The sequence below is a fragment of the Talpa europaea genome, assembly GCF_964194135.1.
Source record: "Talpa europaea genome assembly, chromosome: 13".
Taxonomy (NCBI): Eukaryota; Metazoa; Chordata; class Mammalia; order Eulipotyphla; family Talpidae; genus Talpa; species Talpa europaea.
The window spans coordinates 81010685-81032653 of NC_140080.1; the positions used below are offsets into that span (position 1 = coordinate 81010685).

Here is a 21969-nt window from a genome sequence, read left to right on the forward strand (position 1 = left end):
GGAGGGAGCTGGGGAGAGGATTTTGAGCTGGAATGTGTGAGCCGCAGTTTCATGGAATGCCCCACCCAGCCAGTGACTTCAGGATGGCTCAGAGTTTTGCTCTTTCTGGTTCTTCCAGTGATTTCTCTTTGGCATGTTTATTTCCTGGCCTCTTGCCTTTGTATGTGTGAGTTGTATTTGGGGGTGTGGGGAGAGAATGAAAACTATAGAATAGGTGACTCCAGATCTGAAATTTTCTCAGTAGAAAAAGAAATAAGAGCAGCCTTTGTATATTAGAAACATTTGAGACCTGTATCATCATGGCCAGTGAACCCCCAGGCTCCAGATGGCCTCAGAATCTTCATCAGTCTGACCTTAGGTAGGAAGAGTGTAGGAGCCTCCTGGCAGGGCAGGCGCCCTGGGGGCTCAGCCTCTTTATCTCTGGGGGAGCAGTTGGCCCTCTGTCCTCCTGCCCAGGTACCCAGTCATCTACTGTTCCACTCACAGTCTTGTTCCTGAACTCCCCAGACTGGTATCTGCCGAGTGACTGCTCTCTGCTGACTCCTTGCTTTGTACACACACACTCCCACCTTCTGCTCACAGCCCTGCCTCTTTGACCCCCCACGTGGCTCCATCTGTCCCACCAGCCCTTTGCCCTGTGCAGAGGCCAGTGAGAGTGCTGATGCATTTGCCTGAGAACTGTCCTCATTGCCTTCCCCTAAGAAGGGGTGGGCTGCTTCTGTGGCCAAGCCAGAAATGGGTCAAGGTCAACCTCCACTGGTACTCTTTATAGACTCGAGGGTCTGCCTCAAGGCCCATGGACCATCTTGTTCAGGCTTGACCTCTGGGAGAGCTGGACTATAACCTGGGTCTCCAGCTCCTGCCCCGATATTCTCCTAGCACTTGACAAGGCCCCGCCCTGCTGTTGATGCAGAATCGGGGCTTCCAGAGGTTCAAAACAGGAAGAAACCAGAGAAAAACCCATGCTCTTATAAGCTGCTGCACTTAGAATCCCAGGAACTGTGTCTCTCGCCCAGAGTGGAGGTGCTTGCTAGGAAGCACAGGTGAACCTGCCTAGGGGCAGGGAAATGACCTCAAATAATATTAGGTGAAAAAAATATACATAGCACGCTGTTTCTCAGAAGGCAGATCAGATAGATATTCATATCAACTTATATCAGAGAAAATGAATGATGGTTAGACCCTAAAACCAATAAAGGGGTTATTTTGGGAGGTCAAAAGGAGGAAGAGAAGCCAGATGTTAATGAACACCTGGTTTTGCAGATTTGACTCAGTAATCATGTAAATATTTTACAGAATTGTAAATACAACTGAAATCAAAATGAAAACAAACCTTTCTGCCGAGCCTCAGAGTACAGCCCACTGCCTGGGCTGGGGGGCCTAGGCCTGCTCCCTGAGAAGCAGTTTCCCCAAGCTGCAGGATCCTGGGTCCTCCAACCTTCTCAACATCTCCCTGTGGGAGCCTAATAAACATCACAAACTCAAGGTGACAACTGAGCAGCTGTCCCTCTCCCTCCCTCCGGTCTTAACCTTGTGGGAACGTGGCTCCATCCTTGAGTTACTTGGAAACAGCCTTGATTTCTCCCTGTCCCTCACCCACATCCAGCCCACCTACCTTTCCTGCTGGTCCCACCTTCAAAACAGATCCAGGAGCTGCCCACCTCTTACCATCTCTGCTCTTGCTCTTCAGGTCCAGGGCACCATTGACCACCCCACCCCCGCCATTGTCTCCCGGCCTCGAATTATTCTTTAATTTCATTGATCTTCCTGATTCTGCTATTTGAAATGTCTTTGTTCAGAATCCATCAGTAGTTTCATTTCATATACGTAAGATCAAAGTGCCTTCAGTGGTCACAAGATCCCAAATGATCCTCACTTCTAACCTCATTATCTATCACCCCCCTGCCCTCTAACAGCCCCCCATCATATTCTGCACTCTGCCAGCTACACTGCCCTTCTTGGGGGGCTTCACATCTAGCAAGAGTTCCTACCTCAGGCCTTTTCCCCCACTGTCCCCTCTACCTGGAAAGCGTCACTCTCAGATATTAACGTGACTCCTCCCTCCTCGAGTCTGCTCCCTGGTGCCATCTCAGCTGACCTAACCTCCATCTGAAGGTCTGCCCTCTCCCAGAGATGTCCCACCTGACACTGGCACCCCCATCCTCCTTCCTGGCTCCATGTGCCTCATAGAACCTAACACCCTCAAACATGCTGTAGGATGCGTTTATTCTCTTTATTTTCTGTCTCTCCCCATGAGAAGATGAGGTCCACAAAAGAAGGGCTTTTTGTCAAGTTGCTCCCAGCTCTATTCTCAGGCCTGGAGAACTCCCGCACAGTAGACACTCGGTAAACATCTATGAATAAGCGGATGAACAGACAGGAGTAGTCAGGGAGGAGATCCCTGCCACGGCCCAGAAACACGTCTCTCAGTCAGCTCAAGAGACACCGGCATCAGTGTCCAGACTTACACCAGAGGGAAACCACTCTGGGCACTTTGTAAGGAAGTCTCAGGCCTGGGTCATTGCTCACCCCCTGGTAATTGGGTACTGGTGGACATTCACCCTCAAGCAAGACCTTCAAGGATGGGTCATGGTGACCTGCAGGCAGAGCCTTCTCTAGAGAAATTCAGTTAATGTCAAATATCACAAATAAGAATCCTTGATGTGCCATCTGTGTGCTTTTCTGCATGGTGCCCAGGCTCAGGTGTGCCATGAGTGTGCAGATTGCTGGATGTCCCTCCTCGACCACCACCAGTGGTGGAGGAGGGCTGGTCTTGCCAGATCCCACTCCCTACCCTTCCCTAATGTCATGTTTTTTCACATCGTGAAGGTGTGGTGGGAAGAGCACTGGGCTAGGAGGCAGGACCAGGGTTGACCTGTCTCTCCCTAAGTCAGCGCAGGTCACCTAACTTTTGGGGGCTCCGTGTCTTCTTCACTGGTCAAACAATGGGACTTAGTTGTCTCTAACCAGGTGACCAGCCTGCTGTCCTGGTTTACCCTGGACTATCCTAGCTTACCACTGAAAGGCCCATATTCCTAGAAAGCCCTCTATCCTAGACTTAGGGGATGGTTGGCCACCTTGTCTCTTGGGAATCTTCTGCCTCCTGGGGTCTATGACGCCAAAATTCCAAGTGTCATGAGGGGTGGTATTAACCACTCCTGGTCTGGTCCTCCCCAGAGCCAATCAGATAGATGTGATTTCTCTTGCCTTAGGAGTCTTCAAAACGGGTTGGAAAGACTTATGGGGCAGAACGCGCATAAACCAAAAGAGGCTATTGAGGGAAACTGGGGTGTTTAGAGGGACGGGCCTAATCCTGAGGGGGATGCTAACAAGCATGTTCACTCACCATAGCCAGTGACACCTTCAGGAGGGACAGACTCCTGCTGGCGGGCCTCTGCTGGAAGGTTTGCAGCTAGTCTCAAAGATTGTTCACTCTACCTGGTAGCTTACTGAGGGAAAGGCCACAGGTCGCTGCTCTGTGCCCAGTGCCTGCCTTCTTCACTCTCTGGTCTGTAGACTGTTACATCTCTCCTCTGTCTCTCACTTTAAAGAATCACTACCACTCATGGGAGATGGAATGAGTCCCAATTGTGAGTGTTGCCCCCACGCTGGATGGGTGGCATCCCAAAATGGTGGCGCTGGCAGAGAGCAGGCCTCAAAGGCCACAGGAAGCTGAGAGCCCCATGGGGACAGTGCTCGTAACGAGTCATGGTTTCAAAGTTCAGACGCCTGTGGTTCGCCCTTGTTCTGAGCAACTGAGTGGGGAGCCATCCTGGTGGTTGGAATATGGACTCCCATCCGCCCCTCGCCCTTTATCTCTGTCTTCTCCCACACCCCCTGATGTCTGCCAGAGCCAGATCATGTCCTGCTAATGTACATAAAGCCTATCAGGCCTACCAGTTGTATTTAACAAATTCTTACAGAGTTCAAAGGCCTCGACAGTTATCAGTGCACACTGTCAGCACAACCACCTTTGAGGGAAGTACTAAAGCTATTAGATCCACATTTTATAGGTAAGGAAACTGAGGCAGAGAGAGGCAACATAACTCCATTTCTTCCTCTCTCAGGGCAGCCACTCCAGGGCAGCCACCCAACCCTGTCCTGAAGTCCAGCTCTGACCAGCCAGCCTCCAGGTTCGAGAAGCCTTCCTCTAGCCAGAACCAAGATCCCTGCCCATCCCCTCCATTGTCTTCCAGCATCTCCCACAGCCTGGCCCTGACCTGATTTTCCAGAATATCTTCCCACCACCCATCTTCACTGCCCATGTGGCCTATGTCCTGATCAGCCCTGAGCATGCCCTCCAATCCATCACACCTGGTCTCCCCCGCTGGGCTATCCTTTCTCCCTTACAGAATCCCAGACAGAAAACTGGTCTGGGGGTCAGATTCCCCAGTTTGCCTGGATACCAGGGAGCAGGAGGGTTTATAGCCAGCAGTTGTGGCCACTCAGGTCCTTGTCCTCTGCCTGCCTTGACTGTCAATGTCTCCTGTCCCTGTGTTGGGACCAGAGAATATAAAATATTACTGGCTACCCATAGCATGGCAGGGATGACTGTGTACTTAGAACAATGCCTCGGACATAGTTCCACGTAAGTGTCATTCATTATCACGTCAGTGTTGTTAGAAAAGCAGACTGGGCCCCGAGAGGTGTTTCCACTAGCCCAGGGGCGCACAGCTGGAGTGGAGCCCGGGAGGCCAGCCCTCCAACCTGCATCCTCCCTGTTACTCTGCTCTTCTCTCTCCTTGTGGTGCATTGCCAGGCAGGGGTAGTAAGCACCACCAGAATGGAGTCTGAATCCCAACCAGCCCGCCTTGTCCCTTAGCTCAACCAAGACCTACGCCCCACCTGCTCAACCACATCGCCTCCCTCCTGGCAGCAACAGCAGTCTGAAGCCTACCTCAGTTTCCACCTCAAGGAATGGGCCCAGTGGACTGGACTGAGACTATCCACTATCTCTCTGCTCTCTCCTCTCTCCCTCACCTGACCTCAGGGGCATGCTTGGCACAGGATGGAAGGAGAGCTGGTGGGCACAGCTGAGACCGAGGCCCCTGAGGCCTGGCTCACACCAGGGACAGGGAGCACCACACCCAGAGCAGTGACTTGTGGCTGGTGCTGTTTCCCTGTGGAACAATGACAGTAACAACAGGCCCTCCCTATGAGAACTTGCTCCATGTCAGGCAGCTCTCCAACCTTTAGAAACTTAGGTAGTCTCCCCTGTCATCATTATCCCCCTATTTATCAAATGGGAAACTGAGGCTCAGACCAATAAGAGGCTTGACGAGCAGCACAGAGCTCGGAAGAGACAAGATCCAGATCTGAACCCAGTCCTGGCTTCCAGAGGCTGCCCTTAGTCCCTGCCGTGGGTCTCTGCTCACCTTCAGAACTGTGCAGGTTGAGACCCCACCTACGGGTGTGCAGAGAGTGCTGGGCTTAATGGGATCAGAGAGGAAGGCTTGAGCCTCAACCCCTCAGCCGATTCATCACTCAGCAACCCCTGGGAGCCATTTTGGTGGTTTTGACCATGTGAATTACTTTTATTCCTGGTCAAATATTTAATTTCTACCCATAATGGACAGTTGGTTAAAGGCAGGAAGCATTAAGGAACACTGATATTAAAAGGCTGGTTCATGAGGAATATCCAGGTGGTGATACTTGTGCACATTTGTCTGGGTGCCCTGCCCCAACCCAGAACCCCTGTCACCCCGTCAGAGTCAAGTGTGGCAGCTCCTGGCCTGGCTGGAGACCACCAAACCTGCAAACCCTTGACTTTGCTCATGAGAAGTCAAGACCCTCCATGCACGCCTTGTTATTTGGGAAGAAGTGACTATAAGTGCTTCCTGAAAATTCTTGGGTCTTGTCATTTAGAAACAAAGCAAGAAAATTACAAAAACAAACCAGTTGATTTATATATATAAAGAAAGAATAGAGAAAACAAACATAAATACAAGAATTCCAAAGAGTGGGCCACAAAATCAGTTTTTGCTTTTTGCTTCTTATTATGCCTTATATAGTCAAACTTTAGCTTACATTTTAGGGTGTATCTGAAGCCAAAGCCACAATGTAATGGTGATATGTCATTTTGAAATTTCTTTGTAGAAAGTCATGCTTTTGCTTTCATAACTCATTTACAATAAATGAAGGAGAAGGTGTCACTTGATTAATGGGGGGAAGGCTAAATTTTGCCTTTATTCATGAATGCTATTAAGGATCATATTAAACATGAAGCTTATAATTTGTTCCCAGTAACATAGCAGCCTCAAAGCTGTGTTTTACTTAAAATAACTTCTTTATCATATGCCATCAAAAATAAAATGTTTTTTAAATTCCTAAGGGTGTTTGTAAGATGGATCCATGAGAGATCTTCTCAAGTCTAAAGGGTTTAGCAAAGCTGCAGTCAGCCCACTAAACCATTCAGTCTCCACAGGTATAAATAGAAGAAAAGTTGGAAGAAAAAAACACCCTTTTTCCTTCTCATTGAGGTCTCCTGGTAGGTGCCACATAGGCAAGGTCTTACTTTGAGAAACTCAGCCCCACATGCAGGTTTTATCCAAAAAGGCACACTGATTTACTCATAGTGGTATACAGGCCTATGTCCTCCCTGAAGGGGGAGATTCAGTTACCCTTCTGTGTGGCCAGAAGTTCTTTTTTTTTTTTTTTTTTTTTTTTGGTGGGACCCTCGCCGGTGGCTGGGGATTGAACTGGCACTGCAGAGGCTGCGTGCAGTCTCGCAACCCAGCACTCAACCACTGAGCCACCAGGGGAGGCCCTGGCCGGAAGTTCTATCCAGAACTGCCTCAGGGTCTCAAGTATATAAATACAGCATTTTGCAGTTTCACCTGGGGCAGGACCTCTGTGCTCAGTTTCATTGTATTTTATTTGGGTTGCCAGGATGCATAGAAACAGACTTAAGGGGACTTCCTTGGTGGCTCAGGTGTTAAAGACAGCACTTGCAAGCTACTGCCAGCCACTGCAGCATGAGTTTGATCCCTGGCCAGGGAGCTACCCACACAGCACAGCAGACCTCTCCTGCCTCGTCCACTGCTCTCCTCAGCAGTGTATTTCAGTCGATTTGCCTGTTCTGCTCCCCACTCTGTCACTGGTGAATCCTCTCACTCCCAGCACCTCTGGCCTACACCCAGTTCTTGTATGCATAAATAAAGAAATCTTTAAAAAAGAAAGAAAGAAAGGGACTTAAGAAATATGGCCACCACACTTCTAATGAGTCTGACATTCCTTCTAGAATGCCCATTCGACTTCTCTTCTAAACACGCCCCACTCATTCTTCACAACACTTGATTTTGAGAAAATTTCATAGTCACCAAAGGGTAGCAAGAAAAGCAAGAATTCCTATATAATCTCCCCCCAGATTCTTTGTCTTTCTTTCATGTACATTTTTCTCTGACCTGGTGAAGAGTAAGTTGCCAAAATGATGCCTCTTCACTGCTTGACCTTCAGAGTGTATTTCTTTAAAACAAAGACCTTTTTTTCATCACCATGTACAACGATAAAAACCAGGAGACTTAACAGAGATGGGGTACTGCTATCTACTCTTTATTCTCCGGGGAGCCTAGATTGTGGGTTACACTCAGTGCTGACGTAGCTTGACTTTCTTTCCACCCAGGAACATTTCCCAAAACTGTATTTCATGACTTTGATTTTTTCAGAATGGCTGTTTGTAGAAGGTCCCTCTCATTGGGTTTCTCTGATGTGTCCTCATTAGATTTGGGGGATGTGCATTTGAGTGATGTCATGTTTCTTCTCGGGACATCACATCAGGAGCACACGCTGGCTGACCCTTCATCCCATGACTGGTGATGTGAACTTTGATTACTTGGTTAAAGTGGTGTCTGCCAAGTTTCTCCACCATAAAGTTACGAGTTTTCCCTTTGCAATTGAGAAACAACTTGTGGGGAGATCCTTTGAGACTATGCCAATATTCTGTTTTTCCTCAAACTTTCACCCACTGGCCTCCATTGATAATTCTTTTTTTTTTTTAAGATTTATTTATTTATTCATACAAGCACTGGGTACAGGCAGAAGCGCGGGAGGGTGAGAGAATTCACCAGAGCCAGAGAGGAGAGCAGAACACGCAGAGTGACGAAGTACACTGCTGAGGGGAGCAGCAGGCGGCAGGAGATGTCTGCGCGCCATGTGGGACCCTTGCCTGGTGGCCGGGGATCGAACCGGCACTGCTGAGGCAGCACGCAGCTTCGCAGCCCAGAACTCAACCGCTGCGCCACCAGGGGAGGCCCTCCATTGATGATTCTTGCCTGAAACAATTACTATAACGAGGGTCACCGACTGATTTTCTCTTTCCATCATTCCTTCTCAATTTCCTAGTTGGCTTTGGACTGTCGGGGAGAGTCTCTGGTGAGACCTCACCGTTCTAGGACCCCAGCATTTGGGGGCTAGTGTGGGTGAGTCCTCCTCACCTGTCTAGGAATACACAAGCATGCTGATGGATGGCTGTTTAAGGTGAAGACTATCGGCACCTGCTACAAGTGCCCTTGCACTTTGGAGGATTCTAACCCAGGAAACCGTGTACTGAGAGGCCTGTCCCACAAGGACCGCATGGGGTTGGGGTCCTTAATGTGTATGAAGCTGTCGAGTGAATCTCCCTCCGCCATCACATCTCGCCGTGGCCTTGTCAGTTCCACCAGCTCTGGCTGAAAAATGGGGCCCATGGGAGGCCCTGCTCCAGCTAACTCCATTTCACATTTCCTCTCCTTCCCAGGCTGGGAAAAACGGCCCTTTAGGGACAGAGCAAACCTGTCAGTAATGAAGTTGTGAGAGCGGAGGCCGTCCCGGGAGGGTGACGGGATGTGATGGCTGATGGAGTGAGCCGCCGGGCAGCCGGCAGTGTCTCTCCAGAGAGCCTGAGAGCTCAGTGGTGCTCAGCTGCCCACAGACCAAACCAGCTCAGGAACTTTGGACACCTCTTCTTCCCACAGTGCAGCCATCTTTCCTTCTCCTGGGGCCCTGTCTCCAGAGCTCCAAGCTGACAAGGCCAAGTGCCCTCCAGGGCTGAACTGAGCAAAGGGCTGCGAGTGGACGAGGTTTATCACAAGCCCTGTGGTCACCCCTTTCAGCGTCGCCCCTTGCCTGTTTTCCAGTCCAAAGAGTCCTGTGATTGATAAGACAAATGAGGAACAGAGAGGTTAGGCAGCTGGTCCCAGACCACCTGACTAAGATGAAGGCAAAACCAGAACATAGGGCCTCCCCGGTGGCGCAGCGGTTGAGCGCTGGGTTGCGAAGCTGCCCATGGCCTCTGCAGCGCCGGTTCAATCCCCGGCTGCTCCCCAGCCACAGGGGGAGGGTCCCACATGGCGTGCAGACCTCTCCTGCCGCCCGCTGCTCCCCTCAGCAGTGTACTTCGGTCCTTCTGCCTGCTCTGCTCCCCGCTCTGGCTCTGGTGAATTCTCTCACCTTCCCGCGCTTCTGACTGTACCCAGTGCATGTATAAACAAAAAACAAACAAACAAATAAATAAATAAAAACATGCAAAAAAAATTAAAAAAAAAAAAAAACCAGAACATAAACGCAGGTGTGTCTGATTCCCAAGTTGCCCCTGCATCATGCTGCCTCTCCAGATGAGGGCTCTTTGAAGAGCTGCTGAAACCCAGGAGGGCTTCTAGGAGGAGGTATTCATTGCAGAATAGACTTATTGGGGATAGGAGGTCTCCATAGGTAAGGGTTGGTCAGTGATCGGACACTTCCAGTGACAGGGGGCTCACTACCTTTCCAGACAGGCCCCTCCATAGGGTGTATCTCTCCCCTTAAGGAAGTTCCTCCTTTAGGTGAACTCAGGCTGGGCATCTGACCTTCCATTACCCATAAATCTGTAGAGCTTAGCAGCTGGTCACACCTGGCATTGAAACAAGTCTGATGGGATTTTTCTCTCCAGCCTGCTTTCTCTGTGTCTATCTACCCCAATTTGAGGGCTGTTCCATCACATGGAGATGGCAAGATTTGAAAGGCTAGTTCCCTAGTGACTCTGAAGGTTGGGAGAATGGTGGTGAGTATTCAGTGATAAACTATTTCCAAAATGCAGCCCTTAGGAGGTCAAAACTAGGGCAGAAGCTAGAAGCTGGACATCCTGGGATTTCTTCCTTAATCCATAACACTTGAAACAGCTAGTTTCCCTACAGCGCCGTCCTGTGACCTGCATGAGAGGTGTGCCGGTGCTCACCACTTCTGCATAGCTGATGGATTCATGCTATCTTGCTTGGAAAAATCCATGACATAGTATTATTACAGGCAAACCCTTAAAATAACATTGATATTAATTTAAAACTCACAGGACCCCATGAGATGGACGCTCTATTTGTACCCATTTTACAAATGAAGAGGTTAAGGCCAAAAGAGATTAAGGAACTTGCCCAACATTGTATAGCTAGAAGTGAACTCTGGGGGTCTGGATCCTGACCCCGTACTTTGGACTACAATAGGATATTGCCCTCTTGGTAAATACCCTGGGAGTCTGTGTTGAACGCCTTCCGTATTCCAGGCACTGAGGGACTGTGGGAGGCTACACAGTGGGGCAAGTTCACACCCATAGCCAGCCCTCCCCGTTTCTTTAGGAAAAGTGGTAGGAGCTGGCAGGCTCTCAAGGTTCCAGAAAGGTGGCATAGCGAGATTTTCTTCCTGGTATGGATTCACATGACTCGGTTTAGCCACGGGAAGCTAGCAATAGCAAATAGAGCATCCCAGCTGAGCAGACCTACATCTGTGACTGGTGTCCTCCAGCCTCTGAGTGAGCGCCCAGGGTGGGCACCGAGTTTGGGGAATGTCAGGACTTGCTGGCAGGCTGCACCGAGGGTCCACAGGTCAGAACTCGGACAACGCAGGGCTTGGCTGGGCAGGGCGGAAGGGTGCGGGCCTTCCCCTTGAAGCACCCCACCGGGGCCGCGCATGCTCTTCCCATGACATCACACTGCCTCTGAATGCATGAGGCCAGGGATTCTTGGAATGCCTGATTCTTCCTGGAACAAAAATATTACCTCGTATTCATACTGTGTCTTTGTTCTCAGAGGCCTCCCTGCTTGACTGTGTTGTCACTTCAGACCAGCCTGTGACCCAGGCCAGAATGCAGAGGAAGTAGGGACTCACCTGAGTGGGAACTCCATGTTCCCATTCTGTAGGTGGGAATGCTGAGGCATGGGGAGTAGTGGGGGTCTTGCCAAAGTCACCCAGCACATTGGTGCCAGCTCCATTGACTAAGAGCCCTGGAGGGTTGAGAAGAGTGCCCAAGAAAAGCCCCAGCAATAGAGTGAAACTCAGAGCAACTAATACCCCAAAGGAAGTCATTTCCCCATGGCCTTCTATAAGCTGCCCCAGGATGGAGGAGGTGGCCAGACGCTGCAGCCTGCATCTCTGTCCCTCCCCCAGGGTGCAGCAGTGAAGCCAGAAGGTTGTCTGAAAACTTGACCCCCCTCTGCCCTGCTCCATAGTCCCCAGCACAGGAATTAGCTGTGTGTGTGTTGGGGGTCACGGGGTGGAAGGATTGTTCCCAGCAAAGATGGAAACCCCAGGGCCGCACATGGCTTCTGTGGTTTTCCCCAGACACAGTGGAGCCAAGGCTGGGAGGCCAGATTTCCAAACCTCGACCCAGAGCTGCCATCCAGACCCTCCTAGTCTCTCCCCTTGGCTGTTACCAGTGGCCTCCAGCACCGCCATGGGCCTTTGCTTCTGCATACCTAGCCCTGCTTCCACCCAGTGCTGCCAACCCACACCCCTCCCCGCACTGCCTCTGGCCAAGATCTGGGGTCCTCTGGATTTGGATTTCAGTGTCTCTGCATTGGCTTGCAGGCTGTCTCAGGCCCTCAGGACTCTGGAACAGGATTCAAAACCTTAGGCAGAAGAATGTGGTGACTGAGAACATACATTCTTAGACCAAACTACTTAAGTTCAAACCCAAGCTTTGCCTCTTGCAAGCTGTGTGGCCTCAAGCAAGTACTTACCCTTTCTGAGCTTCACTGACCTCTCTGTACAAGTGGTTAACACTTCCTCCTTCTTAAGCTTAAATGAAAGCCGTGCTTGAGCCAGACTAGGACAGACCATGCGCTTATGTCCACTTCCTTTCCTTCACGACTCTTGTCCCTGGTTGTCAGCAGATAACTGTTTCTGTAATGAATGGATCTTAAGCTCCACAAGGGTACATACAGCCCTGTGTCCGAGTCATCGCTTTGTCCCCAGTGCCCGACACAATCCCTGGCACGTTGGGGGCCTCACTTGAGGTATGAGTGAGTGCCCAGCCCAGATACCGAGGGAGGTTTCGAGAAGGTTCTGGTCCAGCCAAAGGAAGTGGATGCTTTTGAGGGCAGACAGTAGGTACACACAAACCATCAGATTAGGGGTTATGAGAGCCGGAGAGGGGACCTGGTATGGAGGCGGCTGCTGGGCAGATCTGGGCCATGAAGCCCAGGAGGGGTTATGGGAGGGACTGAGGTCTCCTTAGGAACAACAGAACAGTTTGTCGCCCCCACTCCCAGCGTCCCTCAGTTCCAGGCGCTGTGTGATCTGGCAGGGGCTGGGGAAGGGGGCAGGCGCTGAGGCCTCTAATAACTCCAGGCAGACCCGGATCTCAGAAGGTGTGTAATGAATGGAGCAGTAAGTGAACTGACCTTCTCCTGCATCATTCACTCATTTCACTCATTCCTTCATTCATTTGTTCATCAGTCTGTAGTTGGTGAGGAAAGTCTCTTCTTGCCTGCAGGGAGAAGAGGGACTAAACTCTCCCATTTCCACTCTGCAGCATCCCTCAGGCCAGGTACACCTCTGGTTTCTCAAGTTTCAATCCATGCAGTAAAACAACCAACTTCTTATGGGATGTTTTGTCCTTGCTGGCACAGACCTCGATCTTGAATTATTTCCAACCCAACTGAGTGGAAGGAGAGTCACGCGATCTGTTGGAGTGGAAGAGTCTGACCTTCCGAGGTGCAGGGCTTCCCTTTGCCCGTGTCGGGAGCACGCAGTGGGTGTCTCAGGATACCAGCTGCTGATGCGGCTGCTGTCACATCGTGATGTCGATGCTGGCAGTTACAGAGTGACTCAGTTGCCTAAACTTTGTAGTGATAACCTGGAGTTCTCCAAAGAGCACTAAGAGCGCAGACAAGTGACTATTAAATCAAAGGATATAGTGTTTCAGGCAGTACCTTCCATCAGAAACTCAGTTTCTAATACAGGCTTTGCCACCAACTAGCTGGGCAACCCTAGGGGAATGAAGCGACCTCTCTGAACCTTGGTTTTCTGATCTGTAAAACTGTCCACTGTCACTCTGCAATTCTCCCAGCCACCCCTGAGCCGGGGGCAGAGCCCAGGAGAGGGGAAATCTCCCAGAACCACTCATCTGTGAGTGGCCACGCTGGGCTCGGAACTGGCTACAAGCTTAAAGACAGACACGATGAGGGAGGAGTGTCCCAGATGGAGTTCTATCATCTAATTCAGGCCCAAGGCCATAGTAGGTTTTCAATTAATGCAGGCACGGTGATCCTGTCCCTTTGTCAAGCCAGTGTCCTGTTGCTTCCCTCGGTTGGCTCCATGAGGACAGAAATAAGTCTCCCCATGCTTTCCTTTAAGCTCCACAGCCCAGAGAAACTCCTGGCCCTCAGCCTCCAAGTCTCCCCACACTCCTGCCTTATCCCCATGGCTAGAAGGTGGGTCCCGCACCGGGCATGTGTAGGGGGGCAGGAATGGAGGCGCCTCAGCCTGTAATAAGCAGTCATCACTTTTCCTGAAGGCAAGAAATATGAGCCAATGCATACTTTCAAAACCACTTGCCCTAGGAATTTTGCTTCCAGAAATTTTTAAGCAGACCTACAAATTATGTGGTAAAGTATCCGACATGGGGAGAACCATAAGAAGTCAGTGGCCCTCGGAATATCTAGTTGGGAATGATTATGAAATAAAAAACGAACAGAGAGTCCTTGTCTGCTGTTCGAACCATTTTTTACAACAAGATCTGAAGTTAGTCTCCGACTCCCACCTCCCAAAATGCAGCTGTGGTGTTCTGAGAACTTATTATTTTTTTTTTTAATAAAAGAGAGCAGTTTTCCAGTGAAACAAGACATCTGATTTCAGAACCCAAAGAAGAAAGAATAAACTAAATGAGTGATGGAAAAAGCATACTGACAATTTCCATTCTTTAAAAAAAAAAAAGGCATTATTTCCCTAACAGCAGGTGTTGCCAGTAGCACAAATGGAATATTAATCTTATCTCCTAAGCCATCCCTCTCTCCCCTCCACCGCCACCAGAGAAAGCTTCCCCGAGAGATTAGGCATACATGGGCAAGGGGTGGACGCTGTCCTTTCACTGGTGATGCCGTGGAACTACATGTCCAGGATGTCTCCAAAGCCTAGATCCACATATCCGTGTATCTGAGACCAAATGTGACTTCCTTGCTCTGCTTTTGGGAGCAAAAGCAGCTCCCTCCCAGCCCAGCCAAACCTAAACCCACAGGTTTTGTGGTAAACAGCCAGCTGGCCCCTGCAGGGAGGTATCGACGAAACCCAGCGCCAGCAAACACAGCACAGAGAGAGCTGGTTTGGGCCGGCTTGACTGGGGACCACTAACAAATATTTGTGAAGGACCAAGGCAAGGAAGCCCAGGTCTCCATTGTGCGGGACCAGGCCCAGCCCCAAGTTCACTCCAGTGGTTCGGGCCCTCTCAGCCCCTTCCCAGACCAAGGACATGGGCCTCATGTGGCCACACCACACAGGTCTAGAGGTTGTTGAGTGCTTCTCTCCTGAGGGCCCTGGCTCTGAGGATGAGTGGGAGGGAGACAGGAGGTGGGCCCTGGGTGACATGATTAGCTGGCAGGCTGGACACATCCCCAAGAGCCTCTGCGAGGCCTTTTGATATGGAACTTCACCTCACAAAGACTTGGTTAATTTACCCGGGAAGAAAGGCTCTGCCTGCACAGACACCAGTCCCAGCCATCACTGGCCCCAAGACCTATGTGGGGCCTTGAGCCGAGAAGGGAGAGAGGGAGAAGGCGCAAGGCTCTGTGCCCCTCGCCTCCAGTGGCATCTGACTCTTTCATCTTGCCTCTCAGGGGCACCCAGCCAGTCTCATTAGCCACCCAGCTCTGTATCAGCCTGCCTCCTTTTAAACCCATTAATCTTGCTTCCGAGTTAGAGGGACCCATTGAGGTGGCCTCCCAGTTTTCCCCTCCTGCCCACCCCTTCCAGTGAGCAAAGGAGCTGCCACCTGGGCAGTGGGTCTGAGAAGGCCCCTTGGTGCCAGAAACCTGGAGCTTATCGCTGCATCAACAGGACTGGCTGACTCCAAGCTCTTTCAAGGGGATGGCTGAAGGGAGAGGGGATACAGAATCCCAGGTGCCCCCAAATTTCTAGGAATGGACAGCAGAATCTCTGCCAGACATAGCTGATTTCCTTCTGAGCTTTCTGCCACCAACCATGTAGAAATTACCCCCTTCCTCCGGTGGAGAGAAGTTTTTTTTTTTACTTTGCTTTGTTTTATTTTGTTTTGTTTGGGAGGGGGAGAGGATGTTGGGCAGAGAAAGGGAAATCCCTGATTTGGCACATGGGAAGCTCTTCTCAAGACAGATGCTGGGAAGGGCTTGGTCAGCCATCCTTTGGGGACATTCCTTGGGCCATTGCTGCAGGCACCACAAAAATTCTAAATAAGGTTGACAAAAGTTGTGAGAATCAAGCATTATCTGCCAGGGAATTTCCAAGGTCCTTCTCTGGGCTTAAAAGTTACTCACACTCAAAGAACAAAGAGAAGGGAAGGAGGAAGAGCCAATTAGTTGAGAGTAATTGAGAAATAAATGTAAGGAGAATTCACAGAAAGTCACAGGCACAGGGCACCCAGGGGAGTCGGGGGTGGTAGTATTTCTTTTTCACCCAGTGTGGGTAGGTCTGTGCTTCTTAGGATGAGGCTGAAGGCTGACCCACGTCTCGGGCATCTGGGTTTAGGCCTGGGCCATCTGAAGACCAGCAGGTGACAGAAGCCTTGGAAGGAACCTGACTCAATGACTTACTTTTCTGATGGGGTCCCCCTCTGACTTGGGTGCCCAGGCTGGTTGTCCCTGGCCTGGTGTGAAAGTAGACGGACCGTCTTTCCCAGAAGCTCAAGCATTGGTCCCATTGATGATCCTTGGTCTTAGAATAAAAAAGCATTTGAGAATGAAACTGAATGGTCTAGGCATGCTGGAGGGGGTGGGATTATACACCAATATTCCTATCAGCTTTATGTATAATAGCCAATAACTGGAAACAACCCAGATGTACTTCAGTGAGCAGCTGCTTAATGCATTGATACACCCTCACTGTGGAATACTATTCAGCAATGAAAAGGAATGCAATATTGATACATGTACCTATCTGGGAGAATCTCTAGGGACTGGGACTGTACTGAGTGACAAATGATAGAGCTTTTCAAGACTCATTATGGTAAAAAGTCACAATCAGATGCAAGTTCATGTGTATCTCTGATGCAATGTGCATAGAATGTATTTGAAAGATCATAAATTGGTCACAGGTGCTTCGAGGGAACAGTGGGGATAGAGGCTCTGTACTCTGTGTCTCTTTGATGTAGTCTGACATAGTTGTATTAATGCATATTCTAAAAAGAGACTAAAATCTTATTCGAAGTCGAGGATTGACTTAAATCCTCTATAATCACAGAGACCAGTCAGTCTTACTCTCTGCACTATCCTCAGGCCCTATCGCAGAGCCTCACCAGAAGGAGGCGCTCAGATGGTGTGTGGAAAGAAGGAATAAATGAACAAATTGATGAATTATTCTTTCAGAGTTTGGAATCAGGCACCCTGTGTGGCCTGCCCGGTAACCCCTGTCTATCTGTCCCCTTTGGCTTGCAGGCGACAGCAGAGACCTCCAGGAGGGAACAAATCCCAGCAGCACAGTGACCACCAGCCGGGTAGTGCCAAACACAACAGGGACCACCAGAAATCCTACCAGGGGGGCTCGGCGCCCCACCCCTCAGGGAGGCCCACCCACCACGGCTACAGCCAGAACCGGCGCTGGCACCACAGCAACACGAAGCACCCCCCAGGGGACAAGGGGGAGGCAGGCACCCACCGCAATGCCAAAGAGACCTTGACCATGGAGAGCCCCAAACTTGAGGACGCCCTGGGGGACACTGGTCACAGCAGCCTCGAGCCCCCCCGCAGTCCTGATGCCCCGGCCCCAGTGGCTTCCGAAAGGCTGCCCCCACAGCAGCCAGGGGGTCCAGAGGCCGAGACAAAGCGTAAAGACAGTATTTTTCCCGAGCGCCTCGAGGAGCGGCCCAAAATTACCCTGCTCCAGTCTTCCAAAGACAGGCTGCGGCGAAGACTGAAAGAAAAGGTACCGGTAATTGAATTTTCGTTGTTCTCTTGCACCGGGGAGGACAGCGAGAGGTAGGCATTTTGGTCGGTAGGGTAGGGTTTGAGGGCCTGGGGAGCCCTGTAGATGGGCAACTGCGCGGGCCCATCACATCTGTCCATCAGAGGGCAAGTCCTCACCACTCCAGAACCTTCTGGCTCCTCACCTTATAGCCCCCCACCCCAAGAGGCCCCTTTGGGGCACTTGCCACCATCCTCTAGTCTACGATAAGGGGAGGAAGAGGTTTGGGGGCTGGGGGTGAAGAGAGGATTGCAAGGAAGGCCTGGTTCTTCCCTGGAGCACTGTTTTCTGGGATCAGCACCAATTAGTGCTAACGGCCATTTGGGGGGAAACAGAGAGATTGTTAGATAAGAAGAATGGGATGCTTCTCCTGGGTAAGTACCAGCTGGGCTGTGATCCCTGTAGGGGCGTCAGAGCAAAGGTGAGTTGGGCAGGGTGCCTTGCTATTCCCCTCCTTTAGCTCCCTGCAGCCAAAGAGGGTGTCTCAGGGACAAAATTTAAGAAGGCCCTCATTGTCGGCATCATACAGGTGCTGACCCTGGACTGGGAGTTCCTGAGAGTGAGGGCTTCCTTCAGTTTCGCTCCCAGGAGCCTCTTTCTTTACCCTTGTCTCCAGAGCCTGGTTCAGAAATCCAAGAGGAAATAACCGCCACCCCAAGCCTCAAAAAAAGGAATGGAGATCCATCCCTGGCAGCATTGAGGCCCTTGGGCTCACCCTAGCACCCTCCTCCCACGCTGCCCAACTCCCTTCCTCCCCTCCTCCAAGTCACCTTGGAGAAGAACAGTGGAAGAAAGGCTGACCTGCTCCCAGCAGAGTCCCCAGAATCCCCTGTCTGGGGCTTCTGCAGCACTCAGTGTTTTGGGTTTCTCCCAGCCTTTCTCTACTGCCTTCTTGACTTTTCTCCCCAGAGCCCAGGCTCAGCTCCACACACAGGTAGGACAGAGCAGGTCAGAGATTTTCCTACATCAACTCTTGAAGCTGCCATGATGCTCCTGGCATCTTGCACAGTCCGAGCCTTCTCCCCACCATGCCCTATGGGGACCCCAGCTGTAAAGAAAAGCCTCCCTCATCCCCCTACATCCCAAACCTGGGAGAGGTTCCCAACTGATGACCAGTATGTGGTCATCGCCTGAAATGCTTCCAGGGCAGACTGAGGTAGCTTGGCTAGGGAAAGAGGATTATTAACTAAGCTCTCCCCAGTTCTGCTAAGTGTTATTGCAGTACTGTAGTGTGCAAACTGCACAGGCTGCAGAGACCAGCAAGCAGACAAGCCAGGCTCTGTTCTCGCTCTGCCTTTGATTGGCAAGGTGACCCTGGGCTTGTCACCTGACCTCTCTGAGTCTTTGTGGGTAGCTGTTATTTCTATACACAGTTACTGTTCTATACACATTCTAATTCTCTCTCTCTCTCTCTCTCTCTCTCTCTCTCTCTTTCTCTTTATAGATATATATATATTATTGTAGTGTTCTATGTTATTGTTCTATATACTTTCCCACTGTTCTATGCATTAACCACCAGGTGGCTGGGGAGTAGTGTGGGTAAGGGGGTAGGTAGAGCAGATTAAGGAGATCCCTAATACCAAACAGTGACTTCACACCCCTCTCACATGAGGTTTCCTGGACTCCTGGACCAGCAAGACAAGGGCTTGAGCAATGAAAGAGCTCAGAGAAGCTCAGCCAGCTAGGCTAATCCCATTGTGTCACCAGTGAGGAAACCAAGGCCCAGAGAGGAAAACCACTTGGCCAAAGTGATACAGTGACACATAGAAGTGGGTTCGGAACCTCTATCCATGCCTCCCCTTCCAGAGCTCTCCTTGTAAAGAAGAGCAGGTGCAGGACTCCATTCTCTGACTGTCCTACCTGCTGATCTTGATCTCACATCCCAGCAGTCAGTAGCTGGAATTCTTTGCCAGCAGTGTGTTGTGTTCGAGTGAATACTTCTGACCAGCCAGGTCTGGTCCTGCTTGCAGCGAAACACAAGGGCAGGGATTTTGTCTAAGTTGCCCTCCTACAGGTGCCATCATCCTGGCAGCATGCTGAGAGTTCCTCAGTGTGTAGTGTTTGTGTGCGGAAGGTCAGCACAATCTCCGCAGGATGCAAAGCAGGGCCACGTGCACCAGGAGCCCTGTACCCGGAGAACACAGCGGTCTTTGGGCTGTAGGAGCCGAGGGCAGAGGACAAGATAATCCTTGCACCGGCTGCCTCTAACCAACACAGCAGGCATTTTGGATATTATCTCTCCCTGATCTAGTCTTCCTGCCATCATTCTCTCTTTGAGCCAATTTTATTATGTTATCTTATTTCATCTTCTATATGTCCCATTAAATCATTTCTTCAGTGAAACAGTTGATGGACAAATAGGTCAAGGCAGAGTTACACGAGAATCCCGGTAAAAGCCGGAGCCTGCCGGAAGATACACCCAAGATGTCGTAGGGGCCGAGAAAAAAGTCAGCAGAGAGCCCTGGAGCCTGAGTGTCCTTAGTGGGGGAGGGGGGAGCTAGCATTCCCAGGGGGATCAGACCTCAGGTTCAAGAGGGAAGGGTGGGTCCTTTCTGGAGGTGGCAGCCCTCCCTCCCCTGGCCACTCCCCCATCGAAACCTCAGCACCACTCAGGCACAACAGGTCTGTCTCCCACACCCCCAGGATGAAGTGACAGTGGAGACCACCAACCCTCAGCACAGCAAGATGGACAAGCTGATCGAGATCCTGAACAGCATGCGGAACAATAGCAGCGATGTGGATGCCAAGCTCACCACCTTCATGGAGGAGGCCCAGGACTCCACCAACTCCGAGGAGATGCTGGGAGAGATCGTACGGACCATCTACCAGAAGGCCGTGTCCGACCGCAGCTTCGCCTTCACGGCAGCCAAGCTCTGCGACAAGATGGCGCTCTTCATGGTGGAGGGGACCAAGTTCCGGAGCCTGCTCCTCAACATGCTTCAGGTAACCGGACACCGACAGCTGCGCCTCCCTTCCTGCCCCTCCCTGTCGGTGGGTTATTACTAGAGAGAAGGCTGCAAATTCTGACCACAGTTGAACTTTTCCCAAGTTCCACCCTTGCCCGATTAATTATAGAAAATAAAAAGGCACTCAAGGGGCAGGGGATGAGTGGCCGGATTTGTGTGTGTTTGTGTCAGTGCTCCATGGTTACGATGCACCAATATAATTTTATAGGTGCTTCATGTTTAACCAGCCTTTCCCTCTTTCTATTTCCATGATAAGAGGACTGGCCCTTGGTCTTAACCATGCTCTGTGCTTTGACCTCTTCAAGTCTGAGCAGACTTAAACTTGTTGAGGATTTCTCTGTCCCTCCGCCTCCTCCCCTGGATGTCCTCCCTGACCCTGGAGGTGGTGCAGTTGATTGTAACTGATACTGAGGTGGGTCTGAGCAGGAGACAGAAGGGTTTGGAGCAGGACAGAGGCAGTCTGTCTGCTGAGGCACTGGGCTCTCTCTGAAATCCCTTTCAGGGTAGAGGGGAAGCGTGGAGAGCTAAGGCTGTCATGTTCCTTGGTGCCTTCCCACTCAAAACCCCTCTACCCCCAGGAAACTTAACCTCACTCCTCATTTCTCCCTCCGCCAAAGCCAGTGTCCAGCCATGACTTTACCTGTGTGAGTGTGTGATGGGTGTGGGTTTGTGCACTTGGGCTGAGCCCAGCACTCTTGTATCTCACAAGTGGAAAGCTGGCACTGATGTCACCGGTGGTAGCAGGTGAACTGGTGGCCACAGCCTGGGTGGCATCAGGGAGAGGTAGCAGGTGGTATAGATTGGCACCCATGTCGATGCCCTGAACCATCCTTCGAGAGTTTAGGGTGAGGAAAAGTGATCTCTACTCCTATTGTGTTCCTTAGACTAGCTGGGACACAAATCGAGTTTCCAATCCAGGTGAAATGGCAGCTTAAAGTTCTGAAAGTCTGGAATGTCTGCCGGTCTGTCTTGTCGAGGGTGTCCATCCAAATCACAGCACTTCTGAGAGTCAGGAGGGGTTTATTCACAACTACGTCCAAGCAGCCAACGTAACCCAGGACGTCATCCTGGTCTTGACCACCTGGTTTGCCATCTGCTGTCTCTTCCCTGAAACAGTGGGGAGAAGGAGCCCCTCCACGTGCAGCTCCATCCCGCTGTCCTCTCCTCTTCCCGGGGAGCCTGCTCGCTGCAACCCGAGCCCTCGCTGGCCAGCCTGGGCTGCTTCTCTCCAACTCCAGGCCCTGATCGGGTTCCCATTCCTGGATCGCCCTTGCTCCCCTGGTGACGAATTCCCGCATTACCTGAGGGATTTGCACATCGGGCATGTTCCTCGCAGGCCGGAATGTTCTGGGAGAGTGTGGAGGGTGACGGTGGGAAGCAGCCTGTCTGCCACGTACTGCCAGGTGCAGGGGAGTCAGGGACAGGATTGGCCTTTGGCCTTGGCTTTTGCTTGTTTTCAGAGAAGGGCAGGATGGGGTAAGACTTTCAGACAATGGCTGCCAGCTCCAAGTAACCCAGCCAGAGCCAGTTCCAGACACACACACACGGCTCAGGGCGAGACACACGCGGCCGATGGGCAGCTAGCTGCAGGGGCCTCCCGCGGGCCTGCTCGGGCCAGACAGTCCTTCCAACG

The 21969-nt window shown here is 51.1% G+C and overlaps 1 protein-coding gene across 3 annotated transcripts in view; it reads left to right on the forward strand.

The window, feature by feature from the left end:
* Window positions 1–21969, forward strand: part of CTIF (cap binding complex dependent translation initiation factor) — a gene marked incomplete at both ends in the record, with an annotated part of 191953 nt that overhangs the window by 87824 nt on the left and 82160 nt on the right. For 2 of the 3 annotated variants that reach the window (XM_084252895.1, XM_084252896.1), the window contains 2 exons: window positions 16845–17337; window positions 20014–20313. In XM_084252895.1, coding sequence (XP_084109021.1) covers window positions 16845–17337; window positions 20014–20313 — 793 coding nt within the window. The remainder of the gene's footprint in view (window positions 1–16844; window positions 17338–20013; window positions 20314–21969) is intronic. The other variant, XM_084252897.1, reaches the window with a different exon arrangement.